The sequence below is a fragment of the Dasypus novemcinctus genome, chromosome 2 (assembly GCF_030445035.2).
Source record: "Dasypus novemcinctus isolate mDasNov1 chromosome 2, mDasNov1.1.hap2, whole genome shotgun sequence".
Lineage (NCBI taxonomy): Eukaryota > Metazoa > Chordata > Mammalia > Cingulata > Dasypodidae > Dasypus > Dasypus novemcinctus.
The window spans coordinates 71706553-71730732 of record NC_080674.1 but is presented as its reverse complement, the minus strand read 5'-3'; the positions used below and the strand labels follow the sequence as shown (position 1 = coordinate 71730732).

Sequence of the window (24180 nt, the reverse complement as noted above, 5' to 3'; positions counted from 1 at the left end):
ATGCCAAAGCAAGAGGGACACTGCCTGCGAAAGAAAAGTTGTTGAGAGTAGATTGGATATTAATTATAAACAACATAAATCAGAGTCTTAAAACCCAGAGGCTGTTCAGAAAGAACATACTTTTCTACTGATCTACATAAACTATATTAAATGGAGTTTGCCTTAAACTAGAAAAATGAAATTTAAAAAAAGCCAAACTGCTAGATATCTGTAATTAATATCTATATCAGAGATCTGCAACAAGTAATGTAATATGTACAGGCCTTCTTCCCAGAGATTCTGTGACAGAATAGTAAAATATTTTGGTAGGGGGGTGAGGGAAAGAGAAAGGAAGGTAAGAAGCAAAAGAGTAGGAGAGGGAGCAAAGAATAAAGGAATTTTTCTCATTTCTAATAAAGATTAAAGCAGATCAGGAAAACTAAATTTGCTCTCAGGTTAGGTACTAATTAAATTGGCTGAAACAGCTGTAAGAAAAATATAGCATAGGCCATACTTTAAATGTAAAGACCGGTGAAATAGTAATAATTGTTGAAACTGGATGAAGTAGGTACATGGGAATCCATTATTCTGCTTTCTCTGGTCTTGTGTACATTGAAAATTTCCAAAATGAAATTTTTTTTAAAGTTTACTAATAATTCTATAAATGTGGTTTGGTATCCTCCTGAAGAGAAAGAACAAGTACAAGGAGCATTTGCTCAGAAGAGTATATGTTTTACATAAAATTTAATAGAGGCACTACGTGATTGTCCTAATTCCAAAGATACAAATATTAAGTAAGTACGTAGAGTTTTCACATTTGGACACAGATATCTAATTTAATTGATCACACTATACATGTTAATTCAAGATATAATTTATAATGCCTAGCTCTTCAAACCACTCATAACTGAGAAATCCACAGATTATGACATAAATGCCTTGAAAGTGAAGACATATTTTAAACATTTTGCAACAGATAATATTAGTCTAATTCTCTTTTGTTTAAAAATGAACAGATTTCTAAAATTTTATTAAAAATTCAAAAATTATATAACATTAAAATGATGCTTACCTTAGACATTCATTAAGAGTCTTGGGTTCATCTAGGACTATATTTTGAAATGAAGAATCTTTTTTCTCAGAATGCAATGTGATGTCTCCACAATCAAAATTTTTACATGACTGATCTTCCATTTGTTTAGGAGTCTTAATAAAAAAATGTGCTTTTTTAAGTTTTAGGTTTCATCATAAAATATATATTTATAATAATTTCATTTAAAGTTCTATCCAATGTATTTGTATAGAAGGAAAATGATTTAAAAAGTTGAATATTAAATGAAATTCAAGGGATGTTTTCTAATGTTTTCTTGTTAGAAACCTTAGAATTTCATAAGTAACACGTTTACCTCATCAAAAGTTCCTATTCTTTTCCTCCCAAAGCAGGTAATCACTTCATTTTGATCTGTTGGAATTATGCTGTGGGATCTATTTTTTTAATTCCTTCTGATTATTATCATCACATTATATAGACTTTGGGAAATATAACAGGAGAAATACCTACAATATCTAAAAATATCTAAAATAATGCCAACTTTTACCTTTATCATAAAGACTAGTTATTATGTAAATAATCTATAATTTATGATATCTCTGTCTTTGGAATTATATTTCAGTACGAATTTTTATATTTTATTCTGTTTAAGCCAATGTTAAATTCAGATTTCTAGCTATATTTCCAAAAGGGAATGGTAATTCAAATACCCCCTAAATAATACGGAAAACCAAGTAAAGTAAGCAAGTAAGGTAAGTATGTGAAAACTCACAACCCAGGGAGCTGAGAGCTAAATGGTTTAACAATTAGTAAAGTAGTTGACTATAAGACTTTGGCTATAAATTTAATAAATGATCCAAGAGGTGATGGGAGGCTTGTGCATTTTTTAAACAAAATCAGAGAGGTGGTATCAGAGTACTTACGTCTTTATCAATACAGGAATCATTTTCATTCCTTTTTTCATCAGCCCTAATTGGTTCCTGTGATGCCAGAATTTCTTTTCTTTCTGCAGCTTTACCTATATTTGGCTGTGGCCTTTGCAATCGGCCCCTCATTAGTCGTGCAGGTCTGAAAGCCTTTGGTTGATTATCTTCCTGCAGACATATTTTTTCACTCAATCTAGAAGAACTGCAAAGAAACAAAATCATTGTTTACTCTGAATTCACATGCTCTTGTTCCTCAGAATTTCTTTTTCCCAGGTATGAACAAGTCAGCCATTTAGAATATAAAATATTTCACAGGGAAATGGATGTGGCTCAACTGACAGAGCGTCTGTCTACCATATGGAGGGTCCAGGGTTCGATCCCAAGGGCCTCCTGACCCGTGTGGTAAGCTGGCCCACGTGCAGTGCTGCCGCATGCAAGGAGTGTCGTGCCACGCTGGGGCACGCCTGCATACGGGTGTCCCATGTGCAAGGATTGTGCCCCGCATGACAAAAGTGCAGTCCGCCTAGGAGTGGCGCTGCACACACAGAGAGCTGACACAGCAAAATAATGCAACAACAACAAAAAGAGACACAGTTTCCCAGTGCTGCCAGATAATGCAAGTGGACGCAGAAGAACACACAGTGAATGGACAGAGAGAGCAGACAATGGGGGGATGGGGAGAGAAATACATATAAATAAATAAATAAATAAATACATAAATAAATAATCCACAAATGTCTTCAAGAATATCCTCAAGCATACTCATAAAACTACACCTCTCTTTTTGGAAAAGAATCCAGGAAGCCTGAATATAAAAAGTACTTTTTAACCAAATTTTCATTACACAACTGGAAAAATCCACAACTGAGAAGCATGCAATACTATTCTGCATTCATAGTACTATTGTGTAATGCACTGCATTAGTCACAGATTCAGGTATAAATGATAATCCTGGTACAGGTCACAATCCATTTGTTTAGATTCATATTGGAGTGAGGCCTGTTTCAGATTTTTAAATATTAAAACTAAAGTTAACTATTCCTTTCTGAAACCCACTGCTATAAATAAGCTTCTTAGTCATTTATTTAAAGAAACTTTGCTAAAGTCTTGTTAATGAGTTGAAGTAGAAATGCAATTGCTAATTCAATGAACCCATACCAAAATTTGGTTCTACAATTTCAAGCACAGAGGGTATGTTATAAATGTTTCAACAACACATACTCTTGAAAATGGACTTAAGATATACTAAATGAAAATAAAATTTGGAGGTTATCAAGGAGAAAACAAGTCAGTACAATCCTTTCTAAGAGTTACTGTTTTTATTCTACTTCCTAAATACTTACTCAGATATACTCTCAGCTTCTGTGTTCTCTCCTTCTGTATTCTCCATCTCAAAACTGTCAAATGTATTCATTTTATCCTTCTCTGGATGATTCTATGAATTGAATTTTTTTACAGTTACTCTACTTAATGTAAAAAAAGTTCAAAGTCCATAATAATCAAGTGAATGGAAATTAAACCAATGAAATGCTATTTTTTTTGTACTTTTAAACAGGGACTCCTAAATATCCTAAATGCAAATGAGAATATAATAAAACAGATCATATCATACAAACTGGGACATCCTTTCTTGAAGAAAGTATTACCAACATAAACCAAGAGCCTTAAAAAAGTTCATACTTTTTGACCCTGGAATACCATTTCTAAGACTCTATTCTTGGAAAAGAATTAGCAAGACAAAGATTTAAGTATCAGTATGTTCACTGGAACATTATGCAAAATAACAAACAAGGGTTTAGAAAAAATACCCAATAACATATAAATAGCTAAATAAATTTGGTTACACCCATGACAGAAAATTATGAAGGCAACAAAACACATTTTCAAAAATGTTTAATGACATGGAAAAATTATTTATGAAATATTAAGTACCAAAGCAGGATACAAAACTAAATTAATGGGGAGCAGCTGTGTCTCAAGCTGTTCAGTGCCTGTTCTACATGGGAGGTACCACGTTTGGTTCCCGTGCCTCCAAAAAGGCAAATGAAACAGAAAGCAGGCAAACAAACGAAAATGCCAACTCAGGGGAGCCGATGTGGCTCCTCGGTTGAGTTCCAGTTTCCCACATAAAAGGTTCTGGGTTCAATCCCTGGCCACGGTACCTCAAAAAAAAATAAACTAAATTAATATTACTACTCAGTTTTGTAAAAGAATAGCTGGAAAGATAAGCTAAAAAGATGGATGTACTTGGATAATGAAATTACAAGTAAATTTTATCCTAATTTTTATATGATTCTGTATTTTCCAAGTGGTCTTAGAATTTAAAAACATCTTACAAGATTACAGCAGGTGAACATTTTTCAAAGTGCTTTAGAAAAAAATTTAAAACTTGTAACCAATATAGAACTGGTAAGATTTAAGGGAATAAGAACATTTATACAATGCTTAAACAATATAAATAGATTCACTTTTGTAACTGTCAATTTGACAAATCATAATAAGAACCACAGAAATAAATGAAATACTCTTTGAACCATTCGTTAAACCCAGCTCCTCTGGAAATTATTCTTTGCCTGTTAACTTAAGAAAGCCCTATTTACAAAAATGTGTACTTTCATTTAAAAGAGTTTTTAAAAAATTGAAACAACCAAAACTTTCAACATTAGAGGAATGGTTAGGTAAATAAAATAAACATTAACATCAAACAGCAATCAAAAAGATCAATTAAGACTCAAAGTATAAAGGAATGCTGCCAGTGAGAAAAAATTTTTTAAATGAAAATTATAGGTATTTTCACATACATAGAGAGAGAGGCAAAGGAGTACATAGGGTTATTGGAGTGCTATTTAGATGAGAGGGTTGTGGATATAATTTCATTGTTTAAAATTAATTTGAATAAAAATTTTATGTAAGTTACACAAAGAACAGATTTATTGCTACTAAGGATGTATGAAATCACAAGTTGGGTACTAATGAAAAAACATAAATGGGAGGCTAATAAGATGGGGAAAATTATGATACAATATAATTATATAAGTCTGTGTATCTTTGTCTGAATATCAGGAACAGTACTTTGTAATTACAAGCTAAACAGTTTTACTCTGAAATATTCATGAAAATTTGTTATAAATTCCATTAACTCTCTTACTCCATACCTTTGCACCTGAAGTTTCTGAATGTGAACTCTTGTTTTCTGCATCTGTTTTACCTTGTGAAAGAACGGATTTCTTCCCAATTGCTCTTGATAAATTTGGTTTAGGTCTCTGGAGTCGTCCTCTCACCATCGGTTTAATATTTTTTGTTTGATCATTTTCCCTAAAAAAAATTAATATTTATTTAAATTGTACCCAACATATGCTCGTGTTCAAATGACCAATAAAACTGACAAACTTTTAGCCAGACTGACAAAAAAAAAAGAGAGGACACAAATAACTAAAATCAGAAATGAAAAGGTAGACATTACTATTGATCCACAGAAATAAAAAGGAGTCTGAGAGGATACTATGAACAATCGTATGCCAACAAATTACATAACCTCGAGGACATGGACAAATTCCTAGAAATACACAAACTACCTACACTGACTCAAGAATAAACATATCCAAACATTTTTATGTACCCTATAAAAAAAAAAAGAAAGAATAAACAGAAGATCTCAACAAACCAATTACTAATAAAGACACTGACTCAGTAATCTAAAATCTCTGAACAAATAAAAGCCCAGGACCAGAAGGCTTCACTGGTGAACTTCACCAAATGTTCTAAGAATTAACACCTATCCTGCTCAAACTCTTCCAAAACAAAAATGAAGATGAAATAATACTCCCTAATTAATTCTAAGGCCAACATCACGCTCATCCCCAAGCCAGATGAAGATACCAATGGGTAGGGGGGGGCTGTGGGAGAGAACAAATGACAAGACATTGGTAAAAAGAAAATCAAAGAAGAAAAGGAGAACAGATGGAGCTCAGTGACTATGCACATGTTTCCCATGGAAGAGGTCCTGGGTTCAATCCCCAGTGCCTCCTAAAACAAAGCAAAACAAACAAAAAATCAATGACCAGGAACCTATCTATAAGTACATAGGTAGTGCCTAATAAAAGAAAAGACCAATACGCCATGCCCTCAATATTACGGCATGTAACTATGAACCTAGCTCTTGTAAATTTGAAACTTAGCGTAACAGTAACTGTTGCCTAAGAGTTACCTCCTGAAAACTTCGGAACTCAAATGTGGCCTCTCTAAGCCAAACTCAGCAAATAAACATACTACCTTTTACCCAACATGGGTCATGATTCCCAGGGATGAGCCTCCCTGGCACCAAGGGATTAAAATTAAGCACCAACCAATGATGAATTTTGGAAAAAACCTTCACCAAAAGGGGGAAACATTAAATACAAGAGTTTCTATGGTAAGAGATTTCAAAATGAGGAAGTCATTACAGAGGTTACACTTATTTATTCATGTCTCAGGCATATCTCACTATTACACACAATTTTTTAAGTTATGGCAAGATACATAATGGCCTGTATCTGTCATTGCGATGTCATTCAAGACAATTCCCAAGTCCAGAAAATGTCTGTTTTTTCCCTCTCCCTCTCTCAGAACCTCCAGTGGCCACTGGCTCCACATCAATGATATAAGTTCTTCCATTGCTAGAATCACTATAAGCCTATGAAAGAAGATGTAATGTCTTCAGATTGGAAGGTAAATAATGTGACGATGGTGACATCAAACCAAAGCAATCTACATATTCAATACAATCCCAATCAAAATTCCAACAGTCTTCTTTGCAGTAATGGGAAAGCCAATCATCAAATTTATATGGAAGGTTAAGGGGTCCCAAATAGCCAAAACCATCATAAAACAGAAGAACAAAGTTGGAGGACTCACACTTCACAATCTTAAAACATATTACAAAATCACAGTAATCAAAACATCATAGGGAAGCGGACTTGGCTCAATAGATAGGGCATCCCTCTACCACATGGGAGGTCCACCGTTCAAACCCCGGGCCTCCCTGACCCGTGTGGAGCTAGCCCATGCGCAGTGCTGATGCACGCAAGGAGTGCCATGACATGCAAGGGTGTCCCCCACATAGCGGAGCCCCACATGCAAGGAGTGCACCCCGTAAGGAGAGCCGCCCAGCACAAAAGAAAGTTCAGCCTGCCCAGGAGTGGTGGCCACACACACTGAGAGTTGACACAGCAAGATGACACAACAAAAAGAGACACAGATTCCCAGTGCTGCTGACAACAGAAGCAGACAAAGAATAACACACAGCAAATGGACACAGAGAACAGACAAGTGGGCTGGGGGGGGAAAGGGAGAGAAATAAATAAAAATAAATCTTTAAAAACAAAACAAAACAAAAAAATCACAGTACTCTCAGAAGGACAGACATATAGACCAATGGAATCAAATCGAGAGTTCAGAAACCAACTGTCATGTCTATGGCCAACTGATTTTTGACAAGGGTACCAAGTTCACTCAACTGGGAAAGAACAGTCTCTCTAACATATGTGATGGGAAATGAGATGTCCTATGCAAACAAATGAAGGTGGACTCCTTCCTTATACCATATACAAAAATCAACTCAAAATGGACCAAAGACCTAAATTTAAGAACCAGAACCATAAAATTCCTACAAGAAAACAAAGGGAAGCATCATCAGGATCTTCAGTTAGGCAATGGTTTCTTAGACTTTACACCCAAAACACAAGTTACAGAAGAAAAAATAGATATATAGGACCTCTTCAGAATGAAAAACTTTTGTGCATCAAAGGACTTTAGAAAATATATGGAGGGAAGGGGATGTGGCTCAAGCAACTGAGAACTTGCCTACCATATGGGAGGTCCCTGGTTTAGTTCCCAGTGCCTCCTAAAGGAGAGAGCAAACTGGCACAACTGGCAGGCACAGCAAGCTAACACAACAAGGGACACAAGAAGAAAAACTTAAGGAGAGACACAACAAAGCAGGGAGCAGAGGTTCCCAGCACCTCCTAAAGAGGACAAGCAAGACAGCAAGCTGGTGTGACAGGCAGGTGCAGCAAGCTTGACAAAACGAGATGACACAACAATAGACACAAGGACAAAAACACAATGAAATATACAAAAAAGCAGGGAACAGAGGTGACTCAAGCAACTGGGTGCCTCCCTCCCACACTGGAGGTCCTAGGTTTTGTTCCCAGTGCCTTCTAAAGAAATAAGGAAGACGAACAGACAAAGCAAGTGAAACAACGAGGTGGTGGGGAGAAATAAATTAATCTTTAAAAAAATAATGATAATAAAGAAAATATATGGAAGCCACATATCCAATAAGGATAATCATTATATGATCTTGCAATTCCACTTATAGGAATATACCCAAAAAATCTGAAAGCAAGGACTCAAACAGATTATTTGCACACCAATGTACAAAGCAGCATTATTCACAACTGACAAAAGATGGATGCAACCAAGTGCTGCCATCCAACCAATGAATAGATGAACAAAATGTGGTATATACATACAATGGAATATTATTGGGCCATGAAAGGGAATGAAGTTCTGATATGCATGACAACGTAGAAGAAACCTGAAGACACCATACTGAGTGAAATAAGCCAGACACAAAAGGATAAATATTGTATAAACTCACTGATATGAACTAATTAGAATAAGAAAACTCAAAGTCAGAATCTAGAACACAGGTTATCAGGGGACAAGGTATAGACAGGAAATAAGTTAATGCTTAAATTGTAGAGAGTTTCTCTTTGGGTTTATTGTAAAGTTTAGGTAATGAATGATGACGGTGACAGTACTACACTGTGAATGTAATTAAAGGCACTGAATTATATACATGAATGTGGTTAAGATTTTAGATTGTACATATGTCACTAGAATAAAATAAAAAGAAAATAGGACTGTACAAAACAGTGAATCTATTATAAAGATGGACTATAGTTAAAAAGTATAATTATAAAAATGATTTTTCATGAATTGTCACAACTGTACCACATTTACACAAGATTTTAATAATGGGTGGTATATGGGAACTCTGTTTTATGAATGATTTTTCTGTAAACCTACAACTTTTCTTAAAAAAATAAATAAATAAAAAGTAGGCTGTGGCAGACAGAGTGAGAAAGACAGAGAAAATGAGACATAATGAGAATGGACCTGTACAAATAGGACAGTATGTTAAAATTCAGGAAACTAAAAGGAATTACATATAGATGTTGTACTACTCTTTCAGTTTTTCTTTAGATTAGAAAATTCACAAAATAAGAAACTGAGGAAAAATAAAAGAATTAAAAGTCCCACCAAAAACAGGAGTTAAGTGAGGACACTAAAGAGATACCATTTTTAATCTATCAGACTGGTAAAAATCCAAAAGTATGATAACACCATTTGCTGACAAGGTTACAGAGAAACAGGTATTCTCTGAACACTGCTGGTGGGAATTTAAACAGATACGACTCCTATGGAGAACTTCCTGGCAGTATCTACCAAAATCAAAGAACATATGTATCTTAACAGGCAATTCCATTTTTCGGAACTTACCCTCCAAAATACTTGCACATAGATTAAAGGATATAGGTACAAGACTAATGCATTATTTGTAAAAAACAACCTATATAACCATCAATAGGGCACTGATTATGTAAATCTGTGATACATTCATAACAGAACACTATGAAGCAAAAAAAAAAAAAAAAAACAATGATACCACAAACAGCTGCAAGCAAGGGCTCAAACAGATATCTGGATGCAAATGTTAATAGCAGAATTATTCACAATAGCCAAAAGGTGGAAGCAATTCAAGTGTTCATCAACAGATGAAGAGATAAACAAAATGTGGTATATTTATTAAATAGTATTTAGTATTAAATGGAATACTACTTAGCATTTAAGACTGAAGTTCTGACTCATAATACAACATGACTGAACCTTGAAAATATTACGCTGAGTGAAGTAAGCTAAACACAAAAGAACAAATATAGTATGATTCCACTTATTTGAAATATTTAGAATAAACAATGTCACAAAAACAGAAAGAAGATTAGAGGTTACCAAGGGCTGCAAGAAAGGGGAATGGGGAAACGGACTTGGCCCAGTGGTTAGGGCGTCCGTCTACCACATGGGAGGTCCGCGGTTCAAACCCCGGGCCTCCTTGTCCCATGTGGAGCTGGCCCATGCGCAGCGCTGATGCGCGCAAGGAGTGCCCTGCCACGCAGGGGTGTGCCCGCATAGGGGAGCCCCACGCGCAAGGAGTGCGCCCCATAAGGAGAGCTGCCCAGCGTGAAAGAAAGTGCAGCCTGCCCAGGAATGGCGCCGCCCACACTTCCCGTGCTGCTGACGACAACAGAAGCGGACAAAAGAAACAAGACGCAGCAAATAGACACAGAGAACAGACAACCGGGGGAGGGGGGAAATTAAATAAAATAAATAAATCTTTAAAAAAAAAAAAAAAAAAGAAAGGGGAATGGGAGCTATTGCTTAAAGGGTAAGGAGTTTTTATTTTGGGTGATGAAAAATTTTAATAATGGAAGACGTAAATTGTAGCACAACACTAAAAATGACACTGAACTGTACACTTAAAAAATGTTTAAAATGGCAAATTTTGTTTCATATATATATGTATGACCACAATTTAAAAGAGGTAATCATGTAAGGATATGAAAAAATATATAAGAAAAATGCAAAATGGTTTGTATAGGGTATTATCACTTAGTTTTTATAAGGAGCAAAAAACATAAAGAATATATATATGTATCAGCTTAAATAAACATTTAATAAAAGAAATGAATAACACTGGATATTTGTTAGAGTGAATGATGGGACACTTTTCATTCTGTATGTGTATATATATCTATATTTTATATTTTGAAGTTCAGACCATATGAATGTACTGCCTATTCTAAAAATTAACTTTAATATTTATGTAAATGAAAATGTGAATCCAGATGACTTTGCTTTACTGAACATAAATAATTCATCAATTAAATAGCTTTAAAGCCCATGAGGTGAAGTTATGAAAACAAAAACAGAAATCCTGAGGCACCGCTTCAAAGGGAGATTGCTGTAGTGCTTTCATCCTGTTTTAACTGAAGATATTAATTTAATGAGTATCTGCATACTGGAAGAAAATCACCTCCTTAAAGTCAACAATACCAGGCATGAAAAATAATTAAAACCAAGTACAAGAAAAATTTCATAGAAAATATTTAGACTTCCAAATTAATTTTAGAATTTCACATAAATTACCATACTCACAAAACTAATTTCATTATTATACAGAAGATATGATACATAAAGTGAAAAAGAAATGCTTTAAACTTAGCAAAGAAAAGAGGGAGGTAACCTGTACATTTCATCCATTTCTTTCTTTCATTCTCCCAACTTCACAATCTTTTGCTCTGGTTAATGTGTCTTCCTACTTTACTGTGGAAGTTTTCTTTTTGCTGGGTAATTTGACTTTAGGAAGATTTTTGTGGTAAGAAACATGAATCAGCTCCTCTACAGCCCAAACAAGACTATATAGTTTCATTATTAATGAGAGTTATAAGAAGGGTGGAACACAAAAGTGACTGTTATATATTTAATCATAAGTATGGCTTTTCAATGCAAGGTTATTTCAGATTCAAGTCCACAACTGCCCTATTTGGAAAGAAACCTTATTCTCTTATTTTTAACATGCAGTCCCCTTCTAACCCCTAAAAGAAGCAGTATTATTAAAGAACCTTATTAAGAATTTGGAAATCTAATCAAAATAAAAATAAATAAACCCTACCATGTATAATACTTACAGTGACTTATTTTTTAGGTCCACAGTTCTTTCTTCTGTACAATTACTGTCAACATTATTCACCTCAGACAATGCTCTAGTTCCAACTTCTGAAGAAGGTAAATCTGAAGTGCTCGATTCTAAAGACTCAGTTGCTACTGAAGTGGCTTCTTGTTGACTACTAAGAAATGAAAACATATCAGGAGAAAAATAATCCTAGCAATATATATATATATATATATATATGTATGTATGTATTTTTAACATTAAATATTTACAAGATTTTTAAAAAATACACAAAACCAACACTTTTGAAGATAATCTTCATATTATGGAATAATCAAGCTGACACTTGCATCATGCATCATGTTATAAAGAACTATACCTTCAAACTAAGTAGCAGTCACAAATTAAGAGAGTAAAAGTTTGGGAAGGGCTTAAGAGTAACAAAATGAAAAACTGATAATTACATGGGGTTCACAAACCAAATGTACGTGTAAACTCACAGCAATATTTAGGAATCATCTTTCACCAAAATTTTACACATGCAGTCCTTGCTTTGCATAGCAGTATGTTAATCAAAAGTCAAGTCAAGCAAGGACACATTCCAATACATGTGTTACAGTTTACAGTGTATTATCCAAAGTGAGGACTACAGTATTATGAGACATTTTAACTAACAATAATATAAATAACAGCCATATATCAACCCCAATTCACATTCCTTTTTTTTTTTTTTACTTTTTTTTCTACTGGGTGTTTGTCTTTTCTACTCATTATTAAGAGTTCTTTATATATTCTTTATTGGCTTGATGTTACACATAAAACCTGCCAATTACTAGCTTGTCTTTCACTTTCTTAATGGAATCTTTAACAGAAGCAATTAATTTTACTGCAAGTTTATTAACCTTATCTTTTAAAGTTTATGCTTTATAGATCTTAAAAATACTTGCCTACACTGCTACATTATGGATGAACCTTAAAGACATCATGTTAAGTGAAATAAGCCAGACACGAAAGGACAAATATGAAATATTGTATGATCGCATTGATGAGTAAAAATCAGAATATGCAAATTCAGTGAGAAATCAGACACAGGTTACCAGGGGTGGAGAGTGGGGAATGGGATGTTAATGCTTACTTGATACAGTTTCTGTTTGGGGTGATGGAAAAGGTTCAGTAATGGATGGTAGTGATGGTAGCACAACATTGTGAATATGATCACTACCAATGAATTACATTCTTGAAAGTGGTTAAAACTATTATACCAAATACCATTGACTGTACACTTTGGATGAACTATATGCTTTATTAATATGTATCAATAAAATTGATTTGTTTAAAAATAATTTTAAAATGTAAAAAAAAAATGAATATGCTATGCATTTTGACCCAAATAAAAAAAAAACGAACCATGGTACTATACAACACAAAGAGTGCCCCTATGTAAATTATGGATTATAGTAAATACTATAATATTAATAATGGTTCATCCCTTGTAACAAAGGTACCACACCAATGCAGAATTTTAGTAATAAGAGAGAAAACTACATGTTGGAGGAAGGTATATGGGAACTTTGCACATCCTGATATTTTCTGTAAATCTACAACTGCTCTGATAAAAAAAGAAAAAAGAAAAAAGAAATCCCTGTATACATTGACATCAAATATATTTTCCTACATTATTTTCTTCTAAAAGTTTAAAGATTTGCTTTATACAAGTAGTCTTTAATCTGCCAGGAATTGAGTGTATAGCATGAAATAGGTACAGGCATAACTTTATAACCTCCTTTCATTGCATTTCACTTGGCTTAGAAAGCTTTGTAGATACTGCAATTTTACAAACTGAAGATTTCTAGCAACCTTGTGTCAAGCAAGTTTATCAGCATAATTTTTCCAATAACATGTGCTCACTTTGTGTCTGTGACATTTTACAGTATGCACCTTGTTGTTGTTTTTTGAGACATAAGGCTATTGCATTGAATTGACTATAGTATACTATAAACGTAACTTTTACATGCACTGAGAAACTAAAAAATTTGTGACTTGCTTTACCAACCCCGCAATGTCTCTGAGGTATGGTTGTATTTAATATCTTTTTCATATTTCAGCACCATTTAATGAATAGTTAGTTCAGTCTTTGCCCAGTAATACTATCTGTGCCAGATTCCTAAATGTCTCTTCCTAGGCTCTACATTCAGTTTCACTAAATCAATTTATCTTTTCCTAAACCAGGTGTCACACTGCTTTAATTATTCTAGCTTTAGATTAAGTTCCCTCCCCAGATCCATGGTTTTCAAAAACTATCTTTATCATTACTTTATCTTTGCTTACATAAACATTTTACAATCAGCTCAGTTTTTCAAAACCAGCTGGGATTTTAACACTCATTACCGAGCACGTTTTTCTCCTAAATAAGAATACGTTAAGAGTATGCCTTTGTGTATAGTTTATGAAATTCATTGTTTCTCTAAAGTCATATTTTAGACAGCAGTCAGCTATCAACTACTATATTTTTCCTATATAAGGATAAATAGCTTTCATCAAATTTTGGAAAAATATTCCATGACATAAAAAAGAGATGAGAATCACTAGTAGCAATGATTACAAATGGCATACCTCATTTTACTGTGCTTTGCTTTATTGCATTGTACAGATACTGTTTTTTTTCCTAAAAATTGAAGGTTTGTAGAAACCCTGTATCTAGACAAGTCTATTGGAGCCATGCCATTTTTCCATCGGCATGTGCTCTTCATGTCTCCTTGTCACATTTTTCATGTCTCTATGTCACATTTTAGTAAATCTCACAATATTTCAAAAGCTTTCATTATTATTATATCTTTTATGGGGACCTGTGATCAGTGATCTTTGATGTTACTATTGTAACTGTTCTGGGACACCACAAACTGCACACATATAAGACAGTAAATTTCATAAATGTGTGTGCTCTTACTGCTCCAGTGACTAGATGGTCCCATCTCCCTCCCTCTCCCTAGGCCTCTCTATTCCCTGAAACACAATACTGAAACTAGGTCAACTGTTCTCTTAAGTATTTAGTGAAAGAGTCACATGTCTCTCACTTTAAGTCAAAAGCTAGATATGATTACACTGAGTGAGGAAGGGATGTTGAAAGCTGACACAAGGTGAAAAATGAGCCTCTTGCACCAAACAGCTGGCCAAATTGTGAATGCAAAGGAAATCAGAAATGCTACTCCAGTGAATATATGAATGGTAATGAAGTGAAAGTTTTATTCCTGACATGGAGAAAGTTTTAGTGGTCTGGATAGAAGATTTAACCAGTCACAACATTCCAATAAGCCAAAGCCTGATCCAGAGCAAGGCCCTAACTTTGTTCTATTCTATGAAGGCAGCTAGAAGAAGCTGCAGGAGAAATGCTTGAAGCTAGCAAAAGCTGGTTCATGAAGTGCAAGGTGAAGCAGCAAGTGCTGATATAGAAGCTGCAGCAAATTATCCAGAAGATCTAGTTAAGATAACTGATGAAGGTGGCTAACTAAACAACAGATTTTTAATTTAGCCAAGACAGACTTACATTGGAAGATGCCATCTAGGATTTTCCTAGCTAGAGTAGAAGTCAATGCCTGGCTTCAAAGATTCAAAGGACAGCCTGACACTCTTATTAGGGGCTAATGCAACTGGTGACTTTAAGTTGAAGCCAATATTGAGTTACTATTCCAAAAATCCTGAAACCCTTAAGAACTATGCTAAATTTACTCTGCTTATGCTCTATAAATGGAACAACAAAGCCTAGATGAAAGAACATGTGTATATAATACAGATTACTGATTATTTTAAGCCTACTGTTGAGATCTGCTCAGGAAAAAGAAAAATTCCTTTCTCAATATTACTGCTTAAAAATAAATAAAACAAAAATATTACTGCTCATTGACAATATACCTGGTCACATAAGAGCACTGATGGAGATGCACAATATTAATGTTGCTCTCATGCCTGCTAACAGAACATCATTCCGTAGTCCATAGATCAAGAGCTATTTCAACTTTCAAGTATTATGACTTAAGGAATACATTTAGTAAGGCTAAAGCAGCAACAGATAGTGATTCCTCTAACTGATCTGGGCAAAGTAAATTGAAATTTCCTTCTGGAAAGGAGTCATCATCTCGATGCTATTAAAAACACTGATGATTCATGGGAGGTCAAAATATCAGCATTAACAGGAGTTTGGAAGCAGTTGATTTCAGCCCTCCTGGACGACTTTGAGGGGTTCAAGGCATCAATAGAGGAAGTAACTGCAGATGTGGTAGAAATAGCAAGAGAACTGGAATGAGAAGGGAGCCAGAAGATCTGACTGAATTGTTGCAATCTCATGATAAAACTTGAATGGATGAGGAGCTGTTTCTTATGGATGAACCAAGAAAGTGGTTTCTTGTGAATATGATTAATCCCAGTGAATGGTATGCTTGGAGGTAGTTGAGATATTGTATATATATTTATGCTATATATATGACCCTGCAATTTTAAAAAAGAGACTAAAGGGAAGCAAACTTGGCCCAATGGATAGGGCGTTCGCCTACCACATGGGAGGTCTGAGGTTCAAACCCTGGGCCTCCTTGGCCCGTATGGAGCTGGCCCATGCGCAGTGCTGATGTGCGCAAGGAGTGCCATGCTACGCCGGGGTGTCCCCTGCGTAGGGGAGCCCCATGCACAAGGAGTGTGCCCCATAAGGAGAGCCGCCCCACACGAAAGAAAGTGCAGTCTGCCCAGGAATGGCGCTGCAAACACAGAGATCTGACACAACAAGATGACGCAATAAAAAGAAACACAGATTCCCAGTGCCGCTGATAAAGGATAGAGGCAGTCACAGAAGAAGACACAGCAAATGCACACAGAGAACAGACAACTGGGGGGCAGGGGAAATAGATGATAGATAGATAGACAGACAGACAGACAGATAGATAGATAGACTAAAGAGACTAAAGAGACAATGACAACTAAATACAATACACGATTACGGACTGAATCTAATAATGGAGAATACGCCCAAAAGGACATTATCAGGACATAATATAGACTGAAAGCTTTATATCAATGGTAAAGTTCTTGAACTTGATAACTGTACTTAAGGTGGTTACATAACTGAATATATTTGTTCTTAGGAAATTAAGATGGAAGTATTATGTGTTCAAGGAGCATGATGTATACAACCTATGCTCAAATGTTTAGAAAACTGACAGAATGATACCATAAATGGGGCAAAATGTTAAAACTGGTGGAGCCAGGTATCAGGGTGGAGAGGAATGTTCGAGTTCTCTGCATTTCCTTTGTGTGTGTTTGTGTGTGTGTTTTTGTGTGTTTTTTTTAATTCATCATTTTACCTGTATGGAATTTGTATTATTTTTGCAACTGTTCTACAGGTTTGAAATTATTTCAAAATAAAAAGTTATGGAAAAGGAAAAGGAAAAAGAAACAAAAGATAATGGCCAAAATTTTCGAAAGATAACAAAAGAAATCAAACCATGGAGCAAAGATGCTCAGAGAACCACAAGCAGGATAAAACAAAACAAAACAGGATATATGAAAAATTGTGTGTGTGTGGGGGGGAACACCCACACACCAGGACACAGCATATTCAAACTGCTGAAAACCAAATATGAGAAAATCTTAAGTTAGAGAACAAAAAATTGAGAATTCATTATTAGCACATCTGCACTTCAAGTATTAAAGGAAGCTCTTTATAAAATTAGATCTATGCAAAGATAATGAAAACCAAGGTATTATAAGACTTAATCACTTTTAATCATTCTGAAAGTTAACTATTTAAAGCAAAAATAGTTGCAGTGAACTGTGGGTTTATAGTGTGTGTAAAAATTAAAACATAGGCCAACCACAAAACACAAGATGAAAGAGAGGAATTGGGAATATATTGTTGTGAGATTCTTACACAACAAATGAAGAAATATAAACCTATTCTCTGAATTAAAAGATATGTTGGAACTCTAGAAAAACTAAATCCATTTTAAAAGGGGGCTCAAAATAGTGAAGATAAAATAAAAAATACTCAATCCAAAAGCAGTTACAAAAAAGGAATAAAGAAGAAATGGAACAAATAGAACACAAGCAAGATAGGAGATTTTAATCCAACCCTAACAATCATTAAATTTATTGTGAATGGTCTAAACATCCAAATTAAAGAGATTGTTAGCTTACATAAGAAAGCAAAACCTAACTGTATATGTCTGAAAGCTCTGTTTAAAAGAAAGCTGTCATGACAAAGTAGACATCAGAACAAAGGACATTACCAGAGATAAAGGACATTACACAATGATAAAAGCATCATTTCTCCAAGACACAATTGTAGAATGTATATGCACCTAACAACAAAGCCTCAAAATGCATGAAGCAAAAACAAATAGAACTGAAAAGAGAAACACCCAAACCACAATTATAGTTGGAGACTTTAACACTCCTCTCTCAGTAAAAACATAGAAATACCTTGATGAAAGAACAGGGTCAGTTGTCTTCTCAACATTTTCAGTGGAGGTTAAGCGCACATTGTCTTTTATGTTCTGTAAGCACGAAAGCTTCTGTTCCTTATTGTAGTCACCTTCATTTACTTCAGGTCTTATAGACTGACATTCATCTATGAATACAAAGTGAATGTTATTCTAAAACAAACACAAAAATACCTCTTCCAGGGAAGCAGACTTGGCCCAGTGGATCAAAAATACCTCTTCCACCAAACTCAGCATGTAAATGCAGTGCCTTCCCCCCAGCGTGGGACATGACACCCGGGGATGAGCCTCCCTGGCAACGAGGGACCACTATCAACTACCAACTGATGATGCAACTGGAAAATGACCTTATACGGAAGGTTCAATGCGGATCAGCAGAATATCCATGTCTACATAAAATACCATGACTTTAAAATGCTGTTTGACCTAAAGTAAGGGGGAAATGGAAAGGAGAAATGAGTTTATATGGCTACGAGTTTCTAAAAAAGAGTCTGGAGGCTGGCAGAAGGTTTGCCCTCATGCACAACTGAGCAGAGTCAGAGAGACAGATAAAGCAGATACAACCCCCAGATATTGGTTCCTTTGAGGGCTAAAGAGACCCATGGGAGTTATGGTCATGGCCGATGGGGTTAACTACCAGGGCAGATGGCCCCTCTTTGGAAATGGTGTTTATGTGTGATGAATCTGGACTCAGATGGGATCTCCCTTCATAAGACTTTCATGCTAATGTGCTGGAGGTGCAGTTAATGTTGGGGTTTAAGATATATTTAGGGGATTTGAATCTCTGGACTGACAATGTGATAGCCAGATCCTGAGCCTCAACAGACTCCAGCACCTACAATCTGATTTATTGGACTTACCACACTCAGCTAAGATGGAGGTGAAGAAGGACAACCACCACACCATGGAGCCTAGAGTGATTACAACTGAAAATGGGAGGATTGCATCCAGCATCCAGGTGGAATCTGAGCCTCCTCTTGACATAAAGGTGCAATGGACACAACCAATCCAGTGTCCACATAGAAGAGGTGGCATTGGATTGGGAAAAGTGGACATAATGGACAAAGGGTATGGGGAAAGGCAGGAAGAGATGAGAGGTGGAGGCGTCTTCGGGACATGGAGCTGCCCTGGATGGTGCTTCAGAGGTAATCACCGGACATTGTAAATCCTCACAGGGCCTACATGATGGAATAGAGGAGAGTATGGGCCATGATGTGAACCAATGTATATGAGGTGCAGAGGTGTCCAAAGATGTACTTACCAAATCCAATGGATGTGTCATGATGATGGGAACGAGTGTTGTTGGGGGGGGGGGGAGAGGGGGGGTGGGGGGGTGGGGTTGAATGGGACCTCACATATATATTTTTAATGTAATATTATTACAAAGTCAATAAAAAATAAAAAAATTTAAAAAAAAAAAAAAAAAAAAAAATACCTCTTCCAGGGAAGTGGACTTGGCCCAATGGATAGGGCGTCCATCTACCATATGGGAGGTCCGCAGTTCAAACCCCAGGCCTTCTTGACCTGTGTGGAGCTGGCCCATGGTCAGTGCTGATGCGCACAAGGAGTGCCGTGCCACGCAGGGGTGTCCCCCGCATAGGGGAGCCCCACGTGCAAGAAGTACGCCCCATAAGGAAAGTCACCCAGCGTGAAAGAAAGTACAGCCTGCCTAGAAATGGCGCCGCACACACGGGAGCTGACGCAACAAAAAGAAACACAGATTCTCGTGCCGCTGACAACAGAAGCAGACAAAAAAAGAAGAAGAACACGCAACAAATGGACTCAGAGAACAGACAACTGGGGTGGGGGGGGAAGGGGAGAGAAACAAATAAAATAAATCTTTAAAAAAAACCTCTTCCATTATTTTTTAAAGAACAAAGGAGTTTTATCATTTAACATTGTCTTTTCCTACAAAACATTAATTCACTCAATTTCCAAGGCACATTTTATTTTATAGCATAATGAAAATTTAATCAATTTATAACTGGTTGTGTTTTAAAGCTCAGTCTAAATTTCCTAGGCAATTTGAGGCACTATTTATCTTGCTTAAATTGTAGGTGGTTAAATTAATTTGTGTTATATGCCTGGTGATGCAACTAAAAGTGGACTTGGCTATTCTGCTTTCAGAAGTGTCCTAGTTAATAACAGTAACAGCTACAATTTATTGACTTACAAATGGGCAGGAACTCTGATAAGTTCTTGTGATGCATTACCTCATTTAACAATCAAAACACCTATTAAAAGGTATCCCCATCATAGAGAAGAAACTGAATTCATTCATCTTCAGTGATTTTCCCTAGGTCATACATTTAGCAAGTAAAAAAGCTAGAATTTAAACTAAGGTCTGTTTGATTTCAAAGTCTAATGACTTCACCATTAAGCTATTCTGCTTCATATGAAATGTCTCTAAGCGCTACAAAAGAGCATAATATTGTGGAGTCTTGTTCTGGTGTGCTATCATTTTTTTTCTATTTACTTGACTACCTGCTTTAAGTAATCTATGACTTAACTCTTAAGGCAAGAGACCAAACCTTCTCTAAACTCTTAGCCTTCACTCCCTAGCAACTCATAAGAATCAATACTTCTGCAAAGGGAGGGAAGGAAGGAAGAAAACAGAAAGAAAACTTATTCAAGTATCTCTTCTATAGAAATTCAACACACCTGTGGGTTCAGAGGTGTTCTACAGAGATCAAACATAAAATCCTATGATCTATTAAAATACATGAACAACATACATTTAACTGTACATATGATTTCCAATCATTGTTAATAAGAGTACACAGGAGCATTAGTTTACAGATAAACTGAGAAAAATCTCCTTGCTTCACTTCAATTTTTTTAAAATAAGCTTTTCCTTTTAATTAAAAGTAAGAGGGTGTAAAACAGTACCATGAACACAAAACCAATTAATAAACATTATTAATTGCAACTATCCAGAAGGAAAGAATTTAAGTTATACAGCATATTACAGGTCTTCTCAGGTAAGAAAGGGCTATTAAAGTATACAAAGAAACTTACTCTTGTGTTTTTCTCCATTAAAACTGTCTGATTGAACAGTGGCATCTCCTGAAAGATTTTCTACTTCCTGTGAATCAGTTTGCTCTTGATTCTTCCTTCTCCTTTTCTTTTGATTTAGATCTGGTTCTAATGCAATCTGTCCTGAATTCTCTCCTGATAACATCAGGGATTGTGATTCTTCAACTGTCTGTGCATCATTCTGAGATATTTCTGTGTCTGAAATATTAGTACTTATAGACTCATCTGGATCATCATTCACTCTTTCGCTGGCCAGTTTTTTCACTGAAAATAAGAGAATTGGTTATGAATTTATAAACAATTTGCAGCAAAATTCTTAAAAGGAGAGAAGGTATAAATTCAAGGATTTTTTGTATGAGCAAAACACAAAAATGTTTATGAACAAAAACAACTGAAAGCAACCTAAAATGTCTGATAGAAAATGACCACCCCAGTTCCACTACATTATGCTATAAAAATCCATGCAGCCAATAACAATAATGGGGTAGGTTTATATATAAAGACAATGATTTTCAAAACATAGCACAATAAAAAAATTAAGCTGTAGAATATCATAGTATGATCTCATTTTCATTAAATAAAACAATTATATAAAAATTTTATAATAAAATTCAATGTCATTTATTTTTCTTTTAAAGTCAAAACAAAAATTTAAAACTAAGAAAATAAGATCTGATTTAGTTTCTATCAGATTAATAACCAGAACTTTTAAAATTGACTTGTAATAACAGATCTGAAAATTCCTTACATTAAATAAGATAAAATGAGTTACCTGTACTATCATCTATAAATCACAAGAATATATCTATCCCAATCTCCTAGGAATACAGATAGCAAGAAAATAATAACAAAAAGGCTAAATAATGAAATAACTTTTACGGCTACCAAATCTACTTTTAAAAAGGTATAGACAGTTTTGGGTAGTGGCAGAACCATAGCCAGTGAGGTTTATCCTTGTTCTGTATGATACTCCAACGACAGACACATGACATTATACTTTTGTCAAAGCCTATAAAGCTGTACAGCACAAAATATAAATGATAATGTAAACTATAGACTATGGTTATTAGCAATGCTTCAATATCGCTTCATCATTTATAATAAATGTGCCACACTAATGTAAGATGTTAACAACACAGGAAACTGGGAAGAGGGGCTGGTAATAGTAATTTCCTATACTTTCAATATAATTTTTCTATAAATGTAAATCTAAAACTTCTCTAAAAATAAACTTTATAATCACACACACACACACACACACAAAGATACATGTGCCATGCTCCAGAGAAAGAAAATCTAGATTTGCTCTGTATAGAAAAGATTTATCATAGTAGACCTGAATGCTATCCTTTGAAAGGCCTACTGACAAGGTTGGCCCTCGGCTGGCGACCAAGAACTTGGACTTTGGGAGGGTTCTCACCTTAAATGATAAGAATAGCTCACTATATCTGTAGCAGTTTGTTATGGTTATGAATTCCAAAAATAGATACTGGATTATGTTTGTAATCTGTACCTGGGCATGATTAAGTTATGATTAGGGCTTTGACTGGGCCACGTCCTTAGGGCATGAGTCCCCACCCCTTGGTGGGTGGGAATTCACAGATAAAAGGCATGGCAAAGGACAGAGTTGAGGGTTTTTGATGTTGGAGTTTTGATTTTGAGTTGATGCTGAAGCCTTAAGCTGGAGCCCTAGGGAGTAAGCTCACAGAGAAAAGAGAAGCAAGCCCCAGGAAGAGAGGAACACTGAGCCTAGGAAGAAGCAAGCCCTGGGAAAAAAGGAACCTTAAACCCAGAGAGAAGCAAGACCCTGGGAGGTAGGAACCCAGGAAGCCTGAACCCTCGCAGACTTTGGCAGCCATCTTGCTCCAATACATGAAAAGAGACTTTGGTGAGGGAAGTAACTTATGCTTTACAGCCTAGTATCCATAAGCTCCTACCCCAAATAAATACCCATTATAAAACCAACCAGTTTCTGGTATTTTGCAACAGCACTCCTTTGGCTGACAAATGCAATACCTAAACCATTTGCATAAATAATGTGGCTCAAGGTGAACAACTGCTTTCCTTCTGGGCATCTCCTGAATTTTGGTACCTGCCAGGTAGAAGGTGTCTACACAACCAGTCCCCAGCAAAAACCTTGGGCATTGAGTTTCTAACAAGCTTCCCTGGGAGATAAAATTTCACACATTATCACAATTTATTAACTATAAGTGCATCCTGTATGACTCCACTGAGCGAGGATCCTTGGAAGCTTACGTCTGGTTTCCCCCACACTTTGTTTACCTCATGCACCTTTTCACTTTGCTGATTTTGCTCTGTAACCTTCTGCTGTAAAAATTTTTTTTACAATGATTACAACAATATGCTGGGTCCTTTGAGTTCTACTAGTGAATTTCTGAATCTAAAGTCTCATAGTTCTAAGCCTGAATCCTGCCTATAACTCTACTAATACTCTGAGCCTTAGGAAAATATGGCTTAGGATCCCTGGGGCCGTTTCTGTGGGATTAAAACAAATGTAAAAGGGAATGGTATATGGACTACCTATTATGTAAGGTTTCCTGTAGTGCCAAGATTCTTTAAGTTATGTGATTATAGCTCAATATTATTCAGAGTTAAAATAGTTAGAAAAGGAACAGATATGGCTGAAGCAGTTGAGTCACCCACCTCCCACATGGGAGGTCCCAGGTTCAGGTTCCAGTGCCTCCTGAAGAAACAAAAACAAACAACAAGCAGAACAAATGAGAAAACCAACTCAGGGAAACCAAGATGGCTTAGTGGTTGAGCACCAGCTTAGAGGTCCTGGGTTCAATCCCTGGCCCCCAGTACCTCAAAAAAAAAAAAAACAACAACAGGAAATGTAAGTCTAAATCCAGATATACACACATATTAATAAAATCTGCATCTGGTACAAGTCAGCATTAACCTTCA

General features: G+C 35.6%; 1 protein-coding gene across 6 annotated transcripts in view; it reads right to left on the bottom strand.

The window, feature by feature from the left end:
- BDP1 (BDP1 general transcription factor IIIB subunit) overlaps window positions 1–24180 on the bottom strand; it is a 122930-nt gene that overhangs the window by 68121 nt on the left and 30629 nt on the right. For 5 of the 6 annotated variants that reach the window (XM_012527949.3, XM_012527950.4, XM_012527953.4 and 2 more), the window contains exons 10-16: window positions 21235–21516; window positions 18197–18344; window positions 11748–11906; window positions 5112–5271; window positions 3300–3391; window positions 1954–2158; window positions 1052–1185 (exon numbers count right to left, since the gene is read on the bottom strand). In XM_012527949.3, coding sequence (XP_012383403.2) covers window positions 1052–1185; window positions 1954–2158; window positions 3300–3391; window positions 5112–5271; window positions 11748–11906; window positions 18197–18344; window positions 21235–21516 — 1180 coding nt within the window. The remainder of the gene's footprint in view (window positions 1–1051; window positions 1186–1953; window positions 2159–3299; window positions 3392–5111; window positions 5272–11747; window positions 11907–18196; window positions 18345–21234; window positions 21517–24180) is intronic. The other variant, XM_012527951.4, reaches the window with a different exon arrangement.